The 24966-nt window shown below is 39.8% G+C and overlaps 1 protein-coding gene and 1 non-coding gene across 2 annotated transcripts; one reads left to right on the top strand and one right to left on the bottom strand.

Moving 5' to 3' along the window:
* Positions 1-14500: 14500 nt before the first annotated feature.
* Positions 14501-15595, top strand: LOC133785073 (uncharacterized). Its single transcript, XM_062224334.1, has 2 exons — positions 14501-15144; positions 15214-15595. Exons 1-2 carry the CDS (start codon positions 14501-14503, stop codon positions 15593-15595), a joined length of 1026 nt encoding a protein of 341 aa, XP_062080318.1.
* On the bottom strand, positions 14942-15048 carry LOC133787383 (small nucleolar RNA R71). Its single transcript, XR_009872409.1, has one exon. It is a non-coding gene; the product is annotated as a small nucleolar RNA R71 (small nucleolar RNA).
* Positions 15596-24966: the final 9371 nt, after the last annotated feature.

A 24966-nucleotide genomic window follows, 5' to 3' on the forward strand; every position in this document is an offset into this window, starting at 1 on the left:
AGGTTAATAGCCCAAGGTTATGAACAAAAAGAAGAATTTATTACTTGAATAAATATCTTCTGCTATAACTAAACTTAAATATGTTTACATACTATTATCCACTGCTTTATGCATGGATTATGAGATTAATTTAAATGGATGTCTAAGTAGTCTTTACTGAATGGCTGACATGACAAAGTCATTTGAAAATCTCAACCAGAAATATTCTGTTGTGATTCTTATTCTTAATATCGACAACGTTCTAATCATTGGGAATGATGTAGAGAAATTGTAATTAGAAAAGAAATGGTTAGCTGAACATTTCTAAATATTGGATTTAGAAAAGCCAAGAATATTCTATACACTCAACTCTATAGAGATTGAAAGAACAATCTTTAGGCACTGTCTCAAGCGACTTATATAGATGAGAAGCTTAAATAATTTAGTTTACGAAATCCAAGAAAGGCTTTTTGCCTTCCCGGTAAGGAGAATGTATTATCTAAATAATAAATGTCCATTTATTTTTTTACTAGAAAAGAGGACATGAGAGAGTTATTCCTACAACTCAGTGATAGACTGTTTAATGTATCGAGTGATATATTTTCAATTTGACATTTGTTAAACGGTGGGAATAGTCAGCAGTTTTCAATCCAATGATGGATTGAGTCATTGAATAATTATAAAAGACTTAATTTTGCGTATCTTGAATATAATAGAGATTATATGTATGTGCATTTAGGCAGAGACCTAAATATCCCATAGGATGAACTGATTTTAAATCAGTTTCCATAACTGTAGAGCAGACACATTAATCTAGAAATGTGTTAAACATTTCAGATTTATATGTTTCACCACGAAAACTGAAATACAACAGCTACGAGCATTTAAATAGGCTATTTGATTTAGTTAAGTTCCTTGTCATTCTGGAGAGGGTTTCAGACTAGAATAAACAACTAATATCTCATTGCGAAAGCAATGAAGATACAACTATTCTAGAAGAACTAAAAATTATGAGAGGATAAAGCACATGAAATGAAGTATCAGTTAATTCAAGACAAATTTATATAATTGATGTAATAATCTTGAAGATAACTTCAAAACAGTTTCTTACAAAATTGTTCCAAAGACTTTGTTAGACAAATTCGGATAGGGGAATGTGATTAACATGTTGAAAAAGATGCCTCAATTTACTTTAGGGCAAGTGGGAGATTGTTGGGAAAAGTGCCCTTAAAGCAATTTTAGTTGACAAATGTTTTAAATGAAATAAATAATTGAATTGAATTTTTTTTATATATATAGACTATGTCCGATATTATATTGATAATATTAAGTAAATATCATAAAATTCCAAAGTTTATCTATGTGGTGTTAATCTCATATTGGTATGAAAGGATCGAGAATAAGATAATAAACTTAAAACAAATCCCAGTAAAATAAAGTTATGGAATCTTTAGATTAATTACTGCTAGTACGGTCCACTAGTATTATGAATATATGTGACCTAGATCCAGGTTACTAGTGTAGTAGGACACTTTAGTGGAGGTACTTTGCATGCTGAGAGTATGTAGAACTAGACCATATGTCATTTGTTAATGCTTGTTTAAACACTATTTCATATTATTAATCAAACACATCAAACGATGATCATATACATGATGATCTTATTCCTGAGGTTGCTATGAACTCCTATATAAGTCAATTGATCCTTTCATTCATGCGTTAAGGTTTGTCAGAATGATCAGGCTAGGAACAATTGTTTTGTGGCTGGGGACATAGTTCATCAGATATGGAATCTATACCTTCTTATAAATTGAATAATGGTTCCCTATTGAGTTGACAAGGTTATGAAAAGTTTATGAGCACTCACGTCGCAAACTTGTTGTGACACAATCTTGACAAGTAAAGCCAATGGTACCCTAGGAACAAGATATAACTAAAATGGTAAAATGGTAATTTTATTCCATTTTAATTATGAACCATTAATAGAGGATTAACGATGTATGTAATGATTATATCAATGGACACTTTATTCTTTAATAAAGTACTTAGTAAATATATGTCTATAATTATCAAGAGTTCAATCTCATATTTATAGTGGAGTAATCATGAGATTAATAAATATGATTATTTAATCAAAGAGCTTTGATTAAAAATGTAATATTTATTGGAGTTTGATATTATAGGTCCATAGGTCCCTAGAGTGGCTCTATCAACACCATATCAAGGTAAGAGTTGATACAAGGGTATAATTTTAATTTGAGAATTTGAGAAGAATTTTATTCTTTGGGTCAAGTATACAATTATATGATAATTGAGGTTGAATAATTAATTTGGAATGAATTATTAATTTTCGAAAATATATTTTTTAATTTAAATGTATAAATTAATTAATTAATTTTTGAAATTAATTATTTTATTTGAGTGAGAGAAAATAAAAATTGTAAAGAATAGAAATCATTTTTTGACTTGGTTAATCACTTTGCTCACATGTTTTATTTTCATAATGATTTGTTTACTATAAACTTCTATTACTTCTATTAAATCCTGAGCATATAGCTAATCTTATTTATAGTGACGTAATCACAATGGAATATAAATATGATTATATGTTCAAAATAAGTTAGTCCTAAGATTAGTCAGTGCACAGGATTTACACTCACTTGCCAATCTACGATATGATCTACTTACACATTACAATGTTATGCTCTTTCCAGAACGTTAGCAAAGTAGATAAGATCGGATGTATTTGTTACATCGGACAGGACCGATATTGACAGTTGATAAGATAATTAAACATACCGTTATTATCTATTCTAGTCATATCATATAGTTGACCATAGGTCAATTCAATCTCAATTCTGAGTGGTTAGTATTCTAACTGATTGTATTATTTGAGTTCTCTGACTTGTTCGTTACCAGCTTACCCTACAGACTAGCCCATACTTACATCTTGGGAACTCGGTAGTATAATTTAGTGGGAGTGTTAATCATAGATATGAACATCTATAGCTTCTGATGAAGAAGTGAAACGATGGTTTCCTTTTAGTTTGGTTCAAGGTGTTAAATGATAGAAATCTCATTTCAGTAATTAAATTAGTTTACTGAAATATCATTTACAAGGAACTTAGTGTTCTAAGGATAAAATACAATGAGGGTGTTGACCCTCGTTTTGGTCAACTGACACGGAGTCAAATGCTTGATGTGATAGAAAGTATTGAATAAGATCTAATGGAAAGAAAAATAAACGACACCACAATTTATAGGGGTTCGGCCCTAAGAATTGGTAATGACCTACGTCTACTTAAGCTATTATTGATCTTGATTCTCAAAGGAGTGATTAAAGAACTAGGGTTCTTCGAGTTTCACAAGCCTTAGAGGGATGAGTAATACAACCGAAAGATAATAGCTAAAATTCTCTTCTAAAGCATAAACAAAAATTAACCAAAAGTCCCTCCCTTGAGCTATTTCTCTCTATTTATAGGCTCAAGGTGGGTTACATGAATCAGTCAAAGATATTTTTACCTAATTACTCAGATAATCAGGTATAAACGGAAATAATCTTAGATATGCTTACAATTTTACAAGATTACTCATAAATGTATAGATTATACGAGCAGTTTGGTCGTATATAAAACTCAAATGACGTGTCAGGGGAATATCCCTGATTGATGGTCGAACAAAACCTCTGCCAGGTGTCAGACACGTTTTGAAAATATTTGCCACGTCATCCACACCTACTTTTTGGATAATATTTTCCCCCCAAGTTTATTTATTACGACCAGCAATAAATAAACTTTAGGAAAATGACCCTTCGATTACCTCACCAAATCTGTCAGAGTAGTTCGTGCCTCCTTGAAAAAAGTGACCTACCCACGTCCAATCGTGCCTTTTTGGTTTCCAAGCAAACTTTTGACGGCTATCAGGCTTCCCCATGCTTCGAAAAAGGGGAACTTATGATTGCCTTTTTTTAACATATCTCAGACAATATATATAGCTTTCAGAATTTCCTTTTCACTTTTTACAAGCTATCTTTTTGTCAATAACACTCCAAGAACTCCCAAGACAGAGCCCAGAAATTTCTCCGAAGTTCGTCCTTCGTTGTTCCGGGAATCTGCTGTTTGCACGCCTAGAATCGAAATTTCTCTAGGACTTCACAAGCTTCGTATAGGTAAATTTCATAACTTTCGCACCCTTTACTGTGTTGTGCATGTCTGTTTATGCTAGCTTTTTAGGCTCTGAAACAGTGTTGTGTTCCTGAGTAACAATATAGGAAAATTGGACGTTTGCCTACCGATGTTAGATATGGTAGAGCATACTTGCTTTGTAGGGGTTATGAATCAGTTTGATAGTCGAGATCATAGATTTAGGACGTAAAATCGAAGTAAAAATTTGATTTTTAGGCTAGCTGAAAAACTGGTTTTTTCCTGCCCTTATTGGAGTTGAAAAAGCTTTATTAGAAAAATCTTTTTACTTTCTCTTTTTGATTTGTTTTTCAAACTGTTCGTATGAAAATTTCAATTTTTCGTTAGAATGCTGTTGTATAAAAGTTAGACTTTTGTACACGAACAACGTTATTCTAACCGACTTCTTAGGCTCTTCTTCCTCACCTCCCCCTTTTTCTGTTCCCAGCTTTTAATGCCAGATTTGTGGGTAGGTGAGAGGCCGATAGACGATAACTTGCTTGCACAGCTGCTCGAGGGCGAAGAGCAACCAGCTCAGCGAATCCAAGAGATTCCCTTTTCGCGAAGTTCTCCTCCAAGACCTCAACCAACTTTTGCTAGCATGGGTCATGCCAAGTCTTCCACCAAGAAGAAGAAATCCCTTCAAATCCACCAGCCCAGCCTGGCCCACAGGCTGGGGTTCCCTCGACCATTGGTCGAGACAATAATGCTCCCGACCCTCACATCCAAGTTCGAGCTCGTCCTCGGTATTCAGTTCTTCCCGACGTCAAGTGGTATCTTGCCCCACTCAATCATGTAACCCCTAGGATGCTAGCCAACTACTTCAGAAAATACGGCCTTTTTGGGGTAACCCTCAAACTCCCTACCGTAGACGAGCGGGCGAATTCGCCTGGAGGCGTTTATAGCGCCTGGTCGAGATATCACATAGAGGCTGGGGCTACTTTTCCTCTTCATCCATTCTTATAGGGGGTGGCGAACTATTTTAGAGTCGCCCCCTTTCAAATCAAACCAAATGGATATAGAATGCTTGTTGCACTCTATATCCTTTATAATCACAAGAAATGGCCAGAGCCTACCCCTCACGAGGCCAATTACCTTTTCGACCTTAAGTCCAACCCCCAATAATCTGGTACGGGGTTCTTTTACTTTTGTCACCAGGAGACCAACCGATCCTTCCTGAGTGACACAACCCATATTTCAAACATGGGGAAATACAGTCAGGAGTATTTCCTCACGCCTGACATGGTCGCGAATAACTTGGCCTTCACTCGAGGAGGTAATATTATTTTTCCACTGGTCATTGTTTTTACTTAGCATTTTTCCTTGCATTTTTCTGAAACTTCTTGTGTTTTTCAGTCCCATGGTTGCTACCAGACCCAACACCAGACATGGTGTTGAGGTCTGCCATGTTGGCCAGCATGACAGATGTTGAGAAGAGCGTCAAATCTCTGGTCACCGAGGCCAACTTGAGGCTAGTTTACCTCCTAGCCCCTCACCAGGATGTGAGGGAACCCGCGGCGGGAAGTGCCACTGCCGAGGAAAATCCCGAGTAGCAACCACCAGCGTCTCCACCTCGACGGAGACTGACTGGGGTTACAATCAGGGAACCCGTTGGCACCCCCCTAGCAAAAAGGTCTTCTGGCCTCAAAGGAAAGGGAAAACAAAAGGCGACCGAGCCCGTCATAGACTTAGATGAGTCCTCTGACGAAAATGGTACAATTATTTTATTCCTAGATAGCTTAACAATTCCCTGTCACTTATTTGACGGGGACGAAAATTATACATATACTCCAAACCTAGGGTCCGACTTCTTCATGCCAGAGAGTGAGTGTATCACTAGTAGAGTCAATAGTATAGCGACTAGTAGTAATAGCTAGGGTATTGGACTTTACTTCTTTATTTCTTTTCTGATGCAACATAATTTTTTACCCATTTTTGGCTCATTGTTTGCATGTTAACTTCTTTTGCAGAAATGGCCTCTGCCAATGTGTTCGATATCTACAACACTCAGGAGGAGGAAGAAGTCCCCCTGGTTTGCAAGAGGAAGTCGTCCAGGCGACATGATGGGGAGTCTAGCCAAATGCCCTCGACTAAGAAGAACCGAGCCTCGGGCTCTTCGGCGGAGGGGCCTCCTGCCCAAGATACCGAACAGCATCCTCTCGAGCAGGAGGTCCCACCTTCAAACGCTCTAGCTGCCAAAACTCCATCACCCCCAGCCCCTACCGAAAAAACACAACAGGCTGAGGGGGCTTCTAATGGAACAGAACTTTCACACCGTGCCCTGAGATCTGCCAAGGACTGCCTGGCCAAAATCCTCAAACATGACCGCTGCAAAGAGGCCATGGCTGGGACAGAGGAAATGGGGGTTGATCAGATCATCAACAGGGCCCTGAATGAGACTGCCAGTGTAAGCATCTTACTTCTCTTTACATACAATCTGACTTTCCTGAAATCTGTCTAACACTTATTTTTTGCGTAGGCCATGCTGACTTTAACGGCTGGCCGTCTGCGCTCGGGTGTCAGCATCGAGCAGTCCCGTGCTCGGGAGTTGAAGTTGATGGAGGACCTTCAAGCCGCAGAGGCAAGGCATGTGGGGGAGCTGGAAGTGGTGACCTAGCATAAGGACTCTTTGGCTGCGGATCTGGTGGAGAAACAGGCCTCTCTGGAAAGTGCTAGAAAACAGAGAGAGGAATACCAGGAGGCCAGCTGAATCCACTGGTGCGAAGTCAAAAGGCTCCAGGAGTAAAATCTTGCGAAAGATAAGAGCATTGCCAGCCTAAAGAGCCAAGTGGAGCAACTCAAGCTCACGAACGCCAAAGACCTGGAAAGGTACAAGAATGCGACACTTCGATGCTTCTACGATTTTTGGAAGCATAACCAAAGTGCCAACTTTGGCTACCTTCCAGAGGATGCTAGGAAAGCTGAGTTGGCTCGCTGCGCTGCTCGACTGGCTGCCGAAGAAAGGGCCAGAGTTCCTGCCTCCCCCGAGATTGCGCTGGCCACGGGGATGGATGGAGGGGAAGCTGGAGAAGAAGCGGTCAACTAAGACATTCCCCAAGATCCTCCTGCTACCCCTTAGCTAATTTTTTCCTTATTTTCTTTTTCTTACATGACCCGTAGGTCATGATGTTAAGTCAATATTTATTTTCTTTTATTGCTGCATGGGCAGCTTTTTCTTGTAAACTTAATGTTTACATCCAAGTAGTACTGCTCGCGGTGTAAAAGAATTCTTTTGATATTATAATATTTTTACTTTATTATAGCATCTGTTCGCATGACCAAACTTAGCATAGTACTTTGGTTTGACTTAACAAAATATATAAAATTTTGAAAAATACTCTAAGTTCCGTAGCATGCTTTCGCTTATGTTGCTAATGTGTTTACATACCTTTTGGTATGCTTTGCTTCCTATGTACCTTATATGCCCCCCAAGTGATGAAGGAGCTTTAGGTCCTTGGTCACTTGCCTTGAACAAAACCTGTACGAACATTACTGCTAGGTATAGAACATGAAAATTGTAATACAACAAAACAACACACGCAATGAGCAAATACTTGTAAAAAATTACAAAGTTTGGCAAGAATGACTGGCTACGCGCAGTCCCTTATAATTCTCGTATTAAATGGACTAAACATGTCTTTACGAGTGATCTTAAAAAAGATCTTACACTTATAAGTGATTATCCATATCTCATGACTAACCGTTTTTCAAAAACTTGTAAAAAGTAAAAATAAATACAAGCCAGTCCTTTAAGAAAGACTGTTTACTGATAGTACTTGCACAGGTGTTCTCCATTCCAATAACGTGGAACGAGATCTCCATTCAAGCATTCAAGTTTATAAGTTCCTAGATGAAGGACTTCTTCAATCTGGTAAGGTCCTTCCCAGTTTGGTTCGAGTACTCCAGCAGCTTGGTCGCGGGTGTTTAAGAAAACTCTTCGAAGTACTAAGTCCCCGACGCTGACATTCTTTCTCTTACTTTGGAGTTAAAATACCGAGCGACTTTTTGCTTGTACGCAGCTACTCAGAGCTGGGCTTTTTCTCGTCTCTCCTTGACTAGGTCTAGGGACTCCATCAACTATTGACTATTTTGGTCTTGGTCGTATGTCATTCTGCGGTGTGAGGGCGGATCTAACTTGACAGGCAACATGGCTTCCTACTCGTATGATAAGGAAAATGGGGTATGACCTGTTGCTGTTCGGTGGGATGTTCTGTACGACCAGAGGACTTCAGGCAACTGTTCTGGCCATGCTCCTTTAGCTTCCTCGAGCCTTTTCTTCAGGGTATCTTTCAATGTTTTATTAACTGCTTCGACTTTCCCATTTGCTTGGGGGTGAGCAACTGAAGAAAAGCTCTTGATGATGCCATGTCTTTCGCAGAAGTATGTGAACACGTCACTATCAAACTGGGTGCCATTGTCCGAGACAATCTTTCTTGGCAATCCATATCGACAAACAATGTTTTTGATAACAAAATCAAGTATTTTCTTTGTCGTTATGGTTGCTAGTGGTTCAACCTCTGCCCATTTTGTGAAGTAGTCGACAGCTACCACTGCATACTTCACACCACCTTTCCCTGTAGGCAAGGATCCGATTAAATCTATACCCCACACTACAAAGGGCCATGGACTTTGCATTTGTTTTAACTCGTTGGGAGCTGCTCGTGGGATCTTGGAAAACTGCTGACACTTATCACACTTTCGCACGAACTCCATCGAGTCTTCATTCATCGTTGGCCAGAAATAGCCCTGCCATAGGATCTTTTTCGATAGGCTTTACCCCCCAGCGTGGTCGCCACAGAAGCCTTCTGTTGAATCCCAAAAGAGGGTATGTTTTAATATTTAAACTCGCAAGTGCACGAATCATTTCGGAATATAATGTTCATGTAAGTACGAGGTCGAACCCATGGGAGTTGACTAACATCAAAAGAAACTATTTCAAACAAAGCAATAATATTCTAACCTAGTTCCAAATATTTGATGAGATTTTGTTTTAGAAAAATAAAAGACAAATAATAAAAATATTAATGATAAAAATGGTTTTCAAATGAGATATGTAAAATAAGATTATTAAGATTTTAGAATCCATAAAATGCAAGTTCAATAGTATTTATAAGTATATTGATTCCAAAGTTTAGATATAGTTGAAATAAATCACACTATATATTTTTTTTCAAAATATATTTTATATTCAAGCACAAGTTACTCTTTAAAAAAGGTAGGATTTTTCTTCACTTATATAAGATATAATTTCTAAGCATTAGTTGTGTTACAATTTAATGAAACTACAAAAAATCAAAGAGATTATGTTTAGGCAAAATATGATACTTATGCTCTAAGAATTAGATGTGAACAATTTAATGAAAAACATTTAATCAAAGAATATCATATTTTTGCATAATGAAGAACTAAGTGTAATATGCTTTAACAATCAATAATAGATGAAAAATGCATATCTTTGATAGAAAAATCCATAAACAATGTTGTACAAATGGGAAATCAACATACAACAAAAAAATACTATCTAGTTACATTTTGCTTCATCATCATCTTAATAACCTTTGAAAAAGATTAGAAGCTCATAACTAGATAAAAATTACAAAATAACATACTTGACATGCTCTTCAAAAGATGAAAATGGTAGAGAAAAGAGAGAAAAATATGTGTAGAAGATGTTGAGAAGATGAAGAAGAAGAGCTCTTGGAGGCTGAAGGAAGCACTTGGCAGGAAGGAGGACCACAAGTTTCGGTGGTGGGCTTGCTGGGACAAGGCAGATGCGGTTGGGCCTTGGGCTTGGAGTGGCATGGGCTGAATTAGGTGGTTTTGCAATTGGATAAATGCCACATTTTCCTATCTTTTTCAGCTTTATATCTTTTCTTTTCAAAGCCCAAAAGTGTCATAAATTTCCCTACAAAATAAATATAAGATAAATCATAATAAAATATTTTCAACTATAAAATAAATCAATTTAATTCTTTGAAAATATTAATTATAACTTAATTTATATTTAACATTTAAGCTCAATAATACCACATTTTTTTACCTCAAATTAAACAACAATTATTCAAATAATTAACTCCAACATTTTACAACAAAATAACTATAAAAACACACAAAAATCTATAAAATTAAAATAAACCTAATAAATTCAAAATTACTTAAAAACTTAATAAATCAATTAAAAACTCAAGAATTAAGCAATAATTAGCACATAAAAAGTGGTAAAATAACTCTATTTTGTAGAGTTATCACCTTCATGCACCTCCTTCATCAGCTCTTTAGCCTTTTCTGGCGTAACACATCTGAATAGTGACATCAAGTATCCTCTTCGGTACAAAATACCATCGACCAGGATATACCTTGCAAACTGTCTCTGAAGGGTCCTGGCTTTGTTTCTATCTGCTGGTAGTGTGCCGCTCATGAGATACTCTAAGCACGGTGCCATCCATGTATCTGCTAACTGGATCACCATATTGGTTTCATCTGCTCGTATGCTTGGTGTGCATAGCCGCTCAATTGGCACTATATTTAAAGTGTCAGCATCTTTTGCACTCGCGAGTTTGGCTAGGGCATCCGCGTTTGAATTCTAATCTCGAGGTATTTTAGGGTATATTTTTCAAATTGTGCCAACAGATCCTTTATTTTGTTCAGATAAGCCACCATTTTTAGGCCTCGTGCTTGGTACTCCCCTAAGACCTGATTCACTACCAGCTGTGAATCACTGTAGATATTCAACACTTTTATGTTCATGTCTTTGGCTAACCTTAATCTAGCGAGTAGGGCTTCATATTAAGCTTCATTGTTTGAAGCTGTGAAATCAAACCTAATAGCACAGTGAAATCGATGCCCTTCTGGTCAATATCACTCCTGCTCCTGCATGGGATTCGTTGGATGATCCGTCTGTGAATAGTTTCAATGAAGGAGCTTCATCTTGAGGCTCAGGTGCATTAGGCCTTTCACCCTGCTCGTAATCTGGGAGTTCAGTGAATCCAGCAATGAAGTCAGCCAAGACTTTTCCTTTTATTGCTGCTTGCGGTGAGTATGTTATGTCAAACTGCCCAAGTTCGACTGCCCATTTCAACAAACGACCAGCAGCCTCTGGCTTTTGCAAAACTTGCCGAAGGGGCTGGTCAGTCAAGACTGTGATTGGATGGGCTTGGAAGTAAGGACGTAACTTCCTTGAGGCCAAAATTAGACAATAGGCTAATCTTTCAATGGGAGGATATCTCAATTCAGCTCTGATTAACCTCTTGCTCACATAATACACCGCCTTTTGTACACCTTCTTCTTCTCTTACCAACACCGCACTAGCAGCATATTCGATGATCGCCAGGTATATGAATAAAGTTTCCCCATCTACAGGCTTTGATAAGACGGGAGGCTGCGCCATGTGGACTTTTGAGGCTTGGAAAACCTGTTCGCAGTCTTCAGTCCACTAGAACTTCTTGTTTCCTCTAAGTAGATTAAAGAAAGGGACACACTTATCTGTTGATTTTGAAATAAATCTACCGAGCTCGGCAATCCTTCCAGTCAAACTTTGCACATCTTTGATCTTCACTGGTGATTTCATATCGATCAGGGCCTTGATCTTCTCAGGATTAGCTTCGATTCCTCTCGAATTGACAATGAACCCCAAGAACTTCCCCGATCCTACTCCGAAGGAACATTTGAGAGGATTTAGCTTCATCTGGTATTTGTTCAGAACATTGAAACACTCTTGTAAATCCTTCACATGTCCTTCTGCCTTTTTTTGACTTCACCAGCATGTCATCAACGTATACCTCCATGTTTATCCCGATCAACTCTTTAAACATGTGGTTAACTAGTCGCTGGTAAGTCGTACCTGCGTTTTTCAGTCCAAAGGTCATTACTTTATAATAGTACAACCCCGAATCGGTCCGATAGCTGGTGTGATCCTCGTCAGGGGGATGCATACTAATCTAATTGTATCATGAGTATGCATCCATGAAGGAGAGGATCTCATGGCCTGCAGTTGCATCGAGCAGCTGGTCGATCCTTGGGAGTGGGAAGCAATCTTTAGGACATGCTTTGTTAAGGTCTGTGAAATCCACACAGGTTTGCCATTTGCCATTCGGCTTGGGAACCAGCACTGGATTAGAGACCCATGACGGATAAAACACCACCCTGATGAACCCATTCTCCTTTAGTTTTTCAGCTTCTTCCTTTAAGGCTTTTGATCTGTCTTTATCGAGCAGCCTCCTTTTCTGTTGCACGGGTGGAAAGCTTTTGTCAACGTTCAGGACATGGCTGATTACCGTAGGATCTATCCCAACCATGTCCTTATGCGACCAGGCGAAAACTTCCTGGTTCTTTCTAAAATATTCCACCAGTGCGCATTTGGTTGTTGTTTCTAAATTTTTGCCAACCTTCACAACTCTGGTCGGAAACTCTTCGTCAAGTTGGACCTCTTCAAGGTCCTCGACAGGTCCTATATCTTCTTCAAAATCCCCAAAGCGAGGATCTAAGTCTCCATCCTCACTTTGGGCAACACCCTATTTGGTGACTTCATCACCTGATTGAGCTTGTACATCAATGGCCATTTGCAACTCTTCTGTGGGAGCACTCCTCGACATACCCTTCTTGGCCTTAGTGATTGAGGCATTGTACCACTCCCTTGCTTCCCTCTGGTTTCCTGATAACTCTATGATTTAGAGTTATTTTTATGATCTTTGAACTTGTTTTTAGGTTGAAAAGAGTAATGAAAGTGTGCTAATTGTAAATTTGTTCAAATTTTACCTTTATGTCTTAAGTAGTGAGTCCATTTAAGAGTCTGTGAGTTGTTGTTAGTAATTATAAATATTTATGTAAATTTGTGTGTTTTGTCATTCAGGAAAGGAATCAAAAGACAAAGGGGACAAAAAGGGAGCATTGCTTCTCGGATGCTGTAGGCCAGACTCATAGCAATTCTCGGTAAAGAAAGATGACGTGGACAAAAGCCAGCTGCACTTAAGTAATTACCTCAACGCCTATGTGGCACCCATTTTAATGAATGAAGTCAGCTGGCTAAGGTGGCAAGACGAAATGGACCAAAGATAGAAATGGGTTGTCTAATTAGGGTAAGGGAAAGTACCCTAAGAGAAGACCCAGCCGAAAGAGAAGGGGAGTACCATTTTTTATCAACTAACCAAAAAATTAAGAGGCAGAGTACAGAGAAAAATAGTGAAAAACAGAGAGATATACACAGAAGAGGAAGGTCAAGAAGCTCACGGCTAGGAAGAGGACTTAGCACAAGACTTGCTACTATCTCTTTCTTCTACACTCCTCATTTTGTAGTGTATACACTTATTTGTCTAATCTGTGAACTGTGTTACTATGGATGAATTAATTTTACTTGGGTTTGTAACCTTGATTTTAGACATGAACTAATCACCTTGAGATTTGGGTGGCTATGAATCCTATGTGATGAAGTATTAATGCAATGCATGAGTTTAGTAATTTGCCTTTGTTCATTCAAGTGAAATTAATGTTTAATGATTGTTGATTACTGGCCATAACTAACAATTAAACTAGCTAGATCTGATTTTGGAAAGAATCTATCTAGTGGAATCAACTTGAATGATGCAAGAGAAATGCCATGTTTAGGTAGTTCTTAGTAGTGAAATAGGAATATTTTGCTACCTTGTATAACCTGAGATTTGGTGATTAAATGCGTGTTTTACAACCTGATTTAATATAGGAATGTGTTGAATTAAGTTGTGGAATTATATCAGTGGGTTTTGGAAAAAGCTTACTGGCGTATTGTGAAATCTGTTAACTCTATGCATAATTGCTGAACGATTGCTATAACAACTGGGCAGATTAACATAGGGGGAAATAGCCATCCAGATCTACTTATTCACATATATTTTTCCTGAATTAAATTCTTCTGAGATCTTAGCTATATTTTAATTAGAATTAATTGCAACCATTTAATTTCAGATCCATATTACATTAATTCTCATAATTCCTTTTTCTTTTACTTTTAAATTGTTATTTAGTTGGTTTTGCATTTGCTTAATTTGAAATCCCTGTGGAGACGATACTCACTTACTACTATATTACTCGTTGCCGACTGTGTATACTTGCACATTTTAATTGCTTAAATTTACGCAACAAGTTTTTGGCACCGTTGCCGGGGATTGAAAATTAAAATTTTGTATTATCAGCTATTTTGCAATTTATTTCTGTTTGTTTTTAAATCTGTTTGTTCTGGCTGTATACTTTCAGGTTTCATCTAGTGCATGAACAAACAAGACGACTTTGAACTTGCTCCTATTGACCCCGAGATTGAACGTACTTTCAGAAAAAGGAGAAAGGCTCAAAAGGCTAAAAGCTGAGGCACTATGGCTGAACATGTTGATGACGAAGGGGATGCCCAGAATGTAATTAATCCTATTGTTTTTGCGGATGATAGAGCCAGAGAAATACGGGAATACGCTGCCCCCATGTTTAATGAGCTCAATCCAGGCATTGTGAGGCCCGAAATACAAGCACCTCAGTTTGAGCTCAAGCCGGTTATGTTTCAAATGCTCCAAACAGTGGGGCAGTTTAGTGGGATGCCAACGGAAGATCCTCATCTCCACCTTCGTTCATTTTTGGAGGTGAGCGATTCTTTTAAGCTTCAAGGAGTAAGTGAAGCGGCGTTAAGGCTGAAGTTATTCCCGTTCTCTTTAAGGGACCGAGCTAGATCATGGCTCAACACCCTTCCTCCCGATTTCGTTACAAATTGGAATGACTTGGCTGAGAAATTTCTAAGAAAATACATCCCTCCCACCAGAAATGCAAAGTTCAGAAGCAAAATTATGTCTTTTCAGCAGCTTGAAGATGAGTCCACTAGTGATGCGTGGGAAAGATTTAAAGAGCTTTTGAGAAAATGTCCACACCACGACATACCACATTGTATACAAATGGAGACGTTCTACAATGGTCTCAATGCATCCTCTCGGATGGTATTAGATGCCTCAGCCAATTGTGCCATTCTTTCCAAGTCTTACAACCAAGCATTTGAGATTTTGGAAAGAATTGCAAGCAACAATTATCAATGGTCCAACACTAGAGCTCCTACAAGTAGAAAGGTGGCGGGAGTTCTTGAGGTAGATGCCTTAATGGTTTTAACAGCTCAAATGGCCTCAATGACCAACATTTTAAAGAATATGAGTTTGGGAGGAAACATTCAGCCAGTTGTTGCCATTCAAAGTGGAGACATCTCATGTGTTTATTGTGGAGATGGGCACACGTTTGAGAACTGTCCTTCAAATCCAGCTGCGGTTTGTTATGTGGGTAACCAGAATTTCAACCGCAACAAAAACCCATACTCAAATTCTTATAACCCAGCGTGGAGGCAGCATCCGAATCTGTCATGGGGGGGTCAAGGAGCAAGTTCAAGTGGAGCGCCAGCACAAGGGAAACAGTCAGTTCCGCCAGGTTTTTCTCAATAGCCAAGGGCTCAGCAACCTCACCAATCTCAAGGCTCTCAATCTAGTTCTTTGGAGAGTTTAATGAGGGATTATATGGCAAAGAATGATGCTGTGATTCAGAGCCAAGCAGTGTCTCTTTGTAATCTGGAAATTCAGTTGGGGCACCTGGCTAATGATCTGAAAAATAGGCCACAAGGTTCTTTTCCTAGTGACACTGAGAATCCGAGGAGGGATGGTAAAGAACATTGCAAAGCAATTAATTTACGAAGTGGGAAAATTCTGGAAAATGATGATGAGAAAACAGAAGGCAGCAGGGAGCCCACTTCAATCCAAACTGAAGGGGAAACGAGTAAAAAATCAGCAAGTTCAACTGCTGAAATTGGCCTAGTTGATACAGCATCGGGTCAGCATTCTGTTACAGAAAAGACTTTGCATAAGCCACCTCCACCATTTCCGCAACCTTTTAAAAAACAGCAGCAAGATGGGCAGTTCAGGAGGTTTCTGGATGTATTGAAACATCTCCATATCAATATACCTTTGGTGGAATCATTGGAGCAAATGCCCAATTACGTTAAGTTCTTGAAAGATATTTTGACGAAGAAAAGGAGGCTGGGTGAGTTCGAAACTGTTGCTCTCATAGAAGGTTGCAGTGCTATGTTGAAAAGTAAAATCCCTCCTAAATTAAAAGATCCAGGTAGATTTACGATCCCATGTTATATTGGTGGAAGAGATGTGGGAAGAGCGTTATGCGATTTGGGCGCTAGTATTAATCTAATGCCTATGTCTATTTTCAAGAAGCTGGGTATTGGTGACGCTTGGCCAACCACAGTTACATTGCAGTTAGCGGACAGATCCATGGCTCATCCGAAAGGGAAGATTGAGGACGTGTTAGTACAGGTTGACAAGTTTATATTCCCAGCCGACTTCATTATTCTTGATTATGAAGCGGATCGAGAAGTACCCATCATTTTGGGGAGGCCGTTTCTTGCCACAGGACGGACGTTGATTGATGTGCAAAATGGTGAACTCACCATGAGGGTGAATGATCAACAAGTTACATTTAGTGTGTTCAAAGCCATGAAGTTTCCGGATGAAATTGAAGAATGCTCTAGTTTAAGTGTAATTGAGACACTTGTGGCGGAAACTTTCAACAAGGAAATTTGCACAGCTGATTTGGGGGTGAAGATTTTTGAAGATGATGAAGATTCTAGCAGTGAAGAGGAGTCTCAGGTAACTTGGGTAGAGTCATATAAACCAGCCAGGAATTTCAGCAACTATTCTGAGTCTTTAAATCTGTCTGAAGGAAACTTTAAGCCTCCAAAGCCGTCCATTCAAGAACCACCAAAGCTGGAATTGAAGCCATTGCCCAGCCATTTAAAATATGCTTATTTGGGGGACAATGAAACGCTACCGGTAATTATTTATGCATATTTAGAGGCTGAAGCTGAAGGTTCATTGTTGGAATTATTGAAGAATTACAATAAAGCAATCGGCTGGACTATGGCTGATATACAAGGTATTAGCCCAACACTGTGTATGCATAAAATTCTGCTGGAGTCTGGTTGTAGCAATTCTGTTGAGCAGCAAAGGAGGCTGAATCCAATTATGAAGGAAGTTGTTCGAAAGGAGGTGATAAAGTGGCTGGATTACGGCATTGTCTATCCTATTTCAGACAGTTCGTGGGTTAGCCCAGTTCAGTGTGTGCCTAAAAAAGGAGGAGTTATAGTTGTGACCAATGACAACAACAAGTTGGTTCCCACAAGAACGGTGACTGGTTGGAGAGTGTGTATGGATTACAGGAAGCTTAACAAAGCCACCTGGAAGGACCATTTCCCGCTCCCATTTATTGACCAAATGTTAGATCGGCTGGCTGGAAAAGAATTTTTCTATTTTCTTGACGGATATTCCGGTTACAACCAGATTTCTATAGCTCCGGAAGACCAGGAGAAAACAACATTTATGTGTCCCTACGACACCTTTGCCTTTAGGAGGATGCCGTTTGGCTTATGCAACGCCCCAGCCACCTTTCAAAGGTGTATGATGGCGATCTTCTCAGACATGGCAGAAAGTATACTGGAAATTTTTATGGACGACTTCTCAGTTTATGGGGAATCTTTTGACAGTTGCTTGGCCAATTTGGAGCAGGTTTTATCGAGGTGTGAAGAGACACACTTAGTCCTCAACTGGGAAAAATGCCATTTTATGGTGAAAGAGGGCATAGTGTTGGGTCATAAAGTCTCTAATAAAGGCATTGAGGTAGACAAAGCGAAGCTGGAAGTAATTGAAAAATTGCCACCACCGACAACTGTTAAATGTATTAGAAGCTTTTTGGGACATGCGGGGTTCTATAGGCGGTTTATTAAGGATTTTGCAAAGGTCTCAAAGCCTCTTTGTTCACTGCTGGAAGAAAACCGCCAGTTTGAGTTTAATGATGATTGTCATGAGGCATTTGTGAAGTTGAAAAAGGCATTAATAACTGCTCCAGTGATTGTGGCTCCCAACTGGTCTTTACCATTTGAACTCATGTGTGACACGAGTGATTTTTCCATTGAGGCAGTCCTTGGGCAGCGAAGAGGAAAGATTTTCCATTCAATTTATTATGCGAATAAGACGTTGATTGATGCTCAAATAAACGACTCCACCATTGAAAAGGAGCTGCTGGCTGTGGTATTTGCATTTGAAAAATTCAGATCTTATCTAGTGGGAACAAAGGTGATCGTGTACACTGACCATTCAGCAATTAAGTACCTGATAGCAAAGAAAGATTGCAAACCGAGACTCATTCGCTAGGTATTGTTGCTGCAAGAATTTGATCTCGAAGTCCGCGACCGCAAGGGCACTGAGAACCAAGTGGTTGATCACTTGTCTCGGCTGGAAACAAGTGTTGACAGCAAGGAAGAAATGCAAATTCAAGACTCATTCCCAGACGAACAGCTTCTGGTTATAACCCAGGAGAATATTCCATGGTACGCTGATGTGGTGAATTATTTGGTGAGTGGATTACAACCCCCAGATTTAAACAAGCAGCAGCTAAAAATGTTCTTTCACGATGTCATATTTTATTATTGGGATGAGCCATACCTGTATAAACAATGTCCCGACCGGATAATGAGGCGTTGTGTGCCTGAAAATGAAGTGTCCAACATCTTAGAACACTGCCACTCCGCTCCATATGGTGGCCATTTCGGTGGACAACGGACAGCAACTAAAGTGTTTCAATCCGGATATTATTGGCCATCTATTTTTAAAGACGCCCATGAGTTTGCTAAGAAGTGTGATCGCTGCCAGCGTGTGGGAAACATTTCAGCAAGAAACGAAATGCCTCTGAACTGCATCCTGGAAGTTGAGTTGTTTGATGTATGGGGAATTGACTTTATGGGTCCATTTCCACAGTCATTTGGAAATCTGTATATCTTGGTGGCAGTAGACTATGTTTCTAAATGGGTGGAGGCGGTGGCGAGTCCTACCAATGATTCTAAAGTGGTAATGAAATTTTTACATAAACATGTGTTCACACGTTTTGGGACCCCAAGGGCTCTTATTAGTGACGAAGGAACCCATTTTGTCAACAAGATATTGGCTGCTTTGTTAGCCAAATATAGTGTCACGCACAAGGTTTCCACCGCTTACCACCCTAAAACAAACGAGCAAGCAGAAATATCTAACAGAGAGATCAAGGGGATTTTGGAGAAGGTGATGAATCCTAGTCGAAAAGAATGGTCACAGCGACTGGATGATGCTCTTTGGTCTTATCGAACGGCCTTCAAAACCCCTTTGGGCATGTCACCCTATCACCTAGTTTTTGGGAAAGCTTGTCACCTTCCCGTGGAATTGGAGCACAAGGCCTTTTGGGCGTTGAAAAAGTTGAATATGGATCTCCAAGCTGCTGGAGAAGCTAGAAAAACGCAGCTCAATGAGCTGGAGGAGATGAGGCTATTCTCCTATGAAAATGCCAAGTTGTACAAAGAAAAAAATAAGCGGTGGCATGACCAGAAAATTCATGAGCGAGTGTTTGAGAAAGGTCAGAAAGTTTTGTTGTTCAACTCGCGTTTGAAGCTGTTTCCTGGGAAGCTAAAGTCCCGCTGGTCTGGCCCATTTACAGTGGTGGAAGTCTACCCTTTCGGAGCTGTTACAGTTCGTGAAGATCAGTCTGGAAGGGAGTTTAAAGTGAATGGGCAGAGGCTGAAACATTACTGGGGTGGGGAGGTCGACAGAGAAAAGACCCCCCCCATTCTTGCCTTTGCCATTGCTGTTGGGCTTCAACCCATTGGCGGCTTTGGCGGGGTCTTCAGTCCCTTTATCCTTATTTGGGGTCTGTCCCTCGCTGGCAATTGCATCCTAGTGCTTGATGTATGGATCAGCTCGATCCAAGAACTCTTGGGTAGTTTTAACCCCATGCTTCCTAAGGCTACTCCAAAGGGGCGTACGACGCCTAACTCCTGCAGTTAGGACCATCATTTTGCCTTCGTCTCCCACTGTTTTGGCCCCAGCTGCTGCTCACATGAAACGCTGGACATAATCTTTCAGTGGTTCTCCTTCTTGCTGGCGTATCTCGACTAGCTGGTTTGCCTCAGTTGGGTGCACACGACCCGTGTAGAATTGTTTGTAAAACTCCTTTACGAACATCTCCCAGGATACAATACTTGCAGGAGGGAACTTAAAGAACCACTCCTGCGCGACATCAGAAAGTGTTGCAGGGAAAATCCTACATCGACCGTCTTCAGACACTTTCTGAATGTCCATTTGTATCTCAAACTTGTTGACATGAGATACCGGATCACCATACCCGTCAAAGTTCAGAAGTGTGGGCATTTTAAACTTACTGGGGGTTTCAACCATGGCGATCCTTTGTATGAAAGGAGTGCCCTTTCTCCTGTCGTACTCGATATGAGACGTTCTTCCCCCGACCAGCTGTTGCACTGCTTGGTTCAGGGCATCTATTTGGGCCTGGACGGCCTCAGGAATCGCCGGGGCCTCTGGTGCCGGGGGAATGTACTCATCGTGCCTCTCTCGGCGGTCGTTGAGTACATCCTTTAGGTCATCGTCTATTCGCCGCTGCTCGGTGGCTCCGAGCCGGCTAAAGACGTTGTTTTGTCTGGGCTGCTCCCAAGTATTATGTCCTGCATGTCGGTCTTCTCTAGGTGGGGAGCTTCTGCCTCCACTTCTCTCCTCGTTTCTCCGACCAGCATTCCCTCTGCTTGAGTCAACCTCATTGTAGTCGTGGCCATCTCTGAACCTCTGGCTATGGTGGGACCGAATGTTTCCTCGGTTGCCTCCTTGGGCTGGAACTTCCCGAGCGTTAGGGGGAGGCCTGCGCTGGTCGGTGGGTCCCCATGCATTATTATGTCGTGGAGGGCCCCTGAACGCAGAGCCTGTATCTGAGTTCCTTCTGTTGCCAGAAGGGCGCTGCTCCCTGCTCGGTGGGTGCGGCTCTTCACCCTCCAGGCGTCTAGGGCTGCGGGGCTATTGCCCGACCCTATTCTGCCTTGGACGCGGGGGATTGCCTCGACCAGCCTGGGATGGAGGCTGGTCTCAGGGTCCTTAGGTAGGACATCATCCTGAGGCATTGGTGGCTCCTCCGGCCTTTGAGGGCTTGTTGGCTGGAGCAGAGGGCTAGGATTGGAACCTTTTTGAGGTGGCCCATTCGGGGGTTGGTCAGGCTGCGAGGCAGGTGCAGCCTAATTCCTAGCCAATTGGAGGGCTGCTTCGAGGGCTACCATGGCATCCCTCTGATGAAGGTCCATCTTCAGCTGTCTTTCACTCAGCTCTTGGAGCTGACACTCTATTTCCCTCTGCTGTGACGCCATTATCTCAACGGCACTCTCTTGATTGGCCCTCAGAGTGGCCAGTTCATCTTGCAACACCCCCAGTGTTGCCTTCAGGGCCTCAGAGTCTACTTCCATCTCATCGAACTCCAAATGAGGTTCGTCTTCAGCCATGTTTGGTGGAGGAGGCTGGGATGGAGCGGCAGCAGCCTGTCCAGTTTTCTTGGATGTCTTTCCCATTAGTACCTTCAACAATTTCTTCTCAAGCTCTCAATGAAAGCACCAGAATGTTGACCCTCATTTTGGTCAACTGACACGGAGTCAAATGCTTGATGTGATAGAAAGTATTGAATAAGATCTAATGGAAAGAAAAATAAACGACACAACAATTTATAGTGGTTCGGCCCAAGGAATTGGTAATGACCTACGTCCACTTAAGCTATTGTTGATCTTGATTCTCAAAGGAGTGATCAAAGAACTAGGGTTCTTTGAGTTTCACAAGCCTTAGAGGGATGAGTAATACAACCGAAAGATAATAGCCAAATTCTCTTCTAAAGCATAAATAAAAATTAGCCAAAAGTCCCTCCCTTGAGCTATTTCTCTCTATTTATAGGCTCAAGGTGGGTTACATGAATCAGTCAAAGATATTTTTACCTAATTACTCAGATAATCAGGTATAAACGAAAATAATCTCGGATATGATTACAATTTTACAAGATTACTCATAAATATACAGATTATACGAGCAGTCTTGTCGTATATAAAACTCAAATGACGTGTCAGGGGAATATCCCTGATTGATGGTCGAACAAAACCTCTGCCAGGTGTCAGCCACGTGTTGAAAATATTTGCCACGTCATCGACACCTACTTTTTGGATAACAGAGGTGTAAAATAGTATTTTAGTCCTATCTCATTGTAGACCATCTATAGAGGATTGAGTGACAATTATGGTTGTAACAATGGATAATTAATAGCGTATCTATATTTGTTAGAGAGCGTTCTATGAATTCAAGAGTGCAATTCCGTGTCTATAGTGGAGTCACGAGGAATTAATAAGTTAGTAAAATTATTGGTTAGATTTATGATAACTTATTGGAGTTTGATTTCATAGGCCCATGGTCCCCATTTTACCTTGGATAAAATCATCTAGATAGTCTCAATTAATTGATTTAATCATCAATTAGAATTATCAAGGTTGACCATGTCAATTTTGGATAGTTTCACAGAGTTGTGTGATTTTGAGAAGAAAAGAGAAATTATGGTAGATTTATTAATTAAGATAAATTGGTATCTAAAAAAATAAATAATTTTAAATCAAGTTTCAAATTATAAATAATTAATTTGATAAAGGATTTAAATAATTATTTAATTAATTAAATCGATAGAAAATAATACAGGCCTTGATTTTAAGTCCAATGGGCTTATAATCAAATGGGAAATTTCACGGGCTTAAAGCCCATGATAATTTCGACCTAGGGCCTTAAAATGGCTATTATTTTATTGATTTTTAATTAAATGAAATGGCCTAATCGAGTTTATAAAAGGAGTGCTTAGAGAGAAGTCAAAACATAAGTCACAAGTCAGATTTTCTGATAGTTTTAGATTCTCTCTAAACACAAATCTTTTCTAAGCCTCTTTGTTATTTTCTCTTCTTCTCTCTATATCTATCTCATGTGTTGAGAATTGCCCACACTAGTCTAGGTTGTTGTAAGGATACATTGGAAGATTGTGAAGAAAATAGAAGATCGGTTTAGTTTCTTGATAATACTCTGCGACAGAGTGGATACAAGAGTTAGAGAAACTGAAGGAAGGACTCTTTAATTCCAATGCGTATAATGTAAGTATTATATTCATTGTTTCTCTTTGAATTCAATTTTAGAAACATGTTTCAGGCTATCTCGTATTAATTTGTTTAATATTGGACTGAGAGCCATCGACGTACCAGATTCGAAGGTGATATGAGAAATCAACTGAATTCGGCTCAGAGTCCTCGGTTTGACCCACAATCTGACCTGCGAGATCATTTAAACTCGCAGAGAAGAAATTCAGCTCGAAATGAAGGAGTTAGTGTTATATTATTTCATATAATATAATATTAGATTAAATAATGTGACAAAATGTGATTTCTCACACAAATGTGAATTGTCACACCTTGTAACATATTATTGAGAGTCACAAAATTAGACACATGTGTGTGCCCAAATGTTACATATTTTGGAGTTACAAAATCAGTTACAAATTTGTAACTCCAAAATATTACCTAATAATGTGTATATTATATGTTACACATTTAAGATTGGATTTCATAAATCCATAATGAAATATGACTGCTGGAGACATGTTTTTAACTCCCAATAGGTGTTTGGAGGTTACAAAATCATGTGGGAAAGGATTTGGGACGTTTTGGAATGATTTGGAAAATGACAATTTTTGTGCGGAAACTAGGCTGTGGCCGCGGCCACTGTCTTTCCCTGGCCACGGCCTGGGGGATAGAGGCCAGTGGCTGCGGCCAGTGAGGCTAACAGCCTATGTGAATTTTCAGTTTTTGCCAAATTGAACGGTTCTAACATCCCAAATAACTCCCAAATCTCCATTTTAATTCCATAAACATCCAATTAAACATTGGTAACAGCCATGGGGGTTGGTGGAATTTTAAATTCAAAGGGGTATCTCAAACTCTATAAATAGGAGCCTAATGCTCACTTGTAAGACACACCATTTTCCATCCACAAAGCACTTGGCTGGAAAATACACCTTGAGGCTTGATTATTCCAGAAAACATTTCCAAAATCTGTGAGAGATCCCTTAGTGCTTGAGTTAGGAGGAAATAAGCTTTTGGACAAAGGTTTTATTCCTTGTTCAAGTTGGTGATCCCCAACCCTCTTCACATAGGTTGTTTATAGAGTTGTAACACTCTTTTTAATCAATCATCTTGTCCATAGTATTTTTTGCATAGAGTTGTAATATATCTTACCATTTCCATTGAAATAAAATATATTCTCCAACAATCAAATGCTTATCCCTTTTTGTTTCAATGGAAGGGGAGACCATCAAGATCATGAACCAAGATCTAGTGAGGTTGGATAGGTTTGATGGATCCAATTTCACTAGGTGGCAAGACAAGGTGAAATTCCTTTTGACAACACTCAAGATAGCCTAGATCCTTGAGTCATCCTTGGCACCTCTAGCCGAGCCATCCGACAAAGATACTTCCGAGGAAGTGGAGAAAAGAAGGAAGAGAGAAGAGGACAACCTTCTTTGTAGGGGTCATATCCTTAATGCCCTATCCGATAGGCTATATGACCTCTATACCAATACCAAATTCGTGAAGGAGATTTCGGATGCCTCGGAGAGTAAGTACAAGGCCGAGGAAGAAGGTACAAGAAAGTTCTTAATTTCTCAATATTTTGAATTTTCTTTCATTGATGGGAATTTTTTTTACCTCAAATTCATGAGTTACAAGTGATTGTAAACAAGTTGAAAGTTCTCAAGATTGAGCTTCCCGAGGCCTTCCAAGTTGGTGCAATAATGGAAAAATTACCACCAACTTGTAGGAGCAATAGGAAAAGAATCCTCCATAAGAATGAGGATTACACTTTGGAAGATATTGAGAAACACATTAGAA

Source organism: Humulus lupulus, chromosome 6, assembly GCF_963169125.1.
Source record: "Humulus lupulus chromosome 6, drHumLupu1.1, whole genome shotgun sequence".
Taxonomy (NCBI): domain Eukaryota; kingdom Viridiplantae; phylum Streptophyta; class Magnoliopsida; order Rosales; family Cannabaceae; genus Humulus; species Humulus lupulus.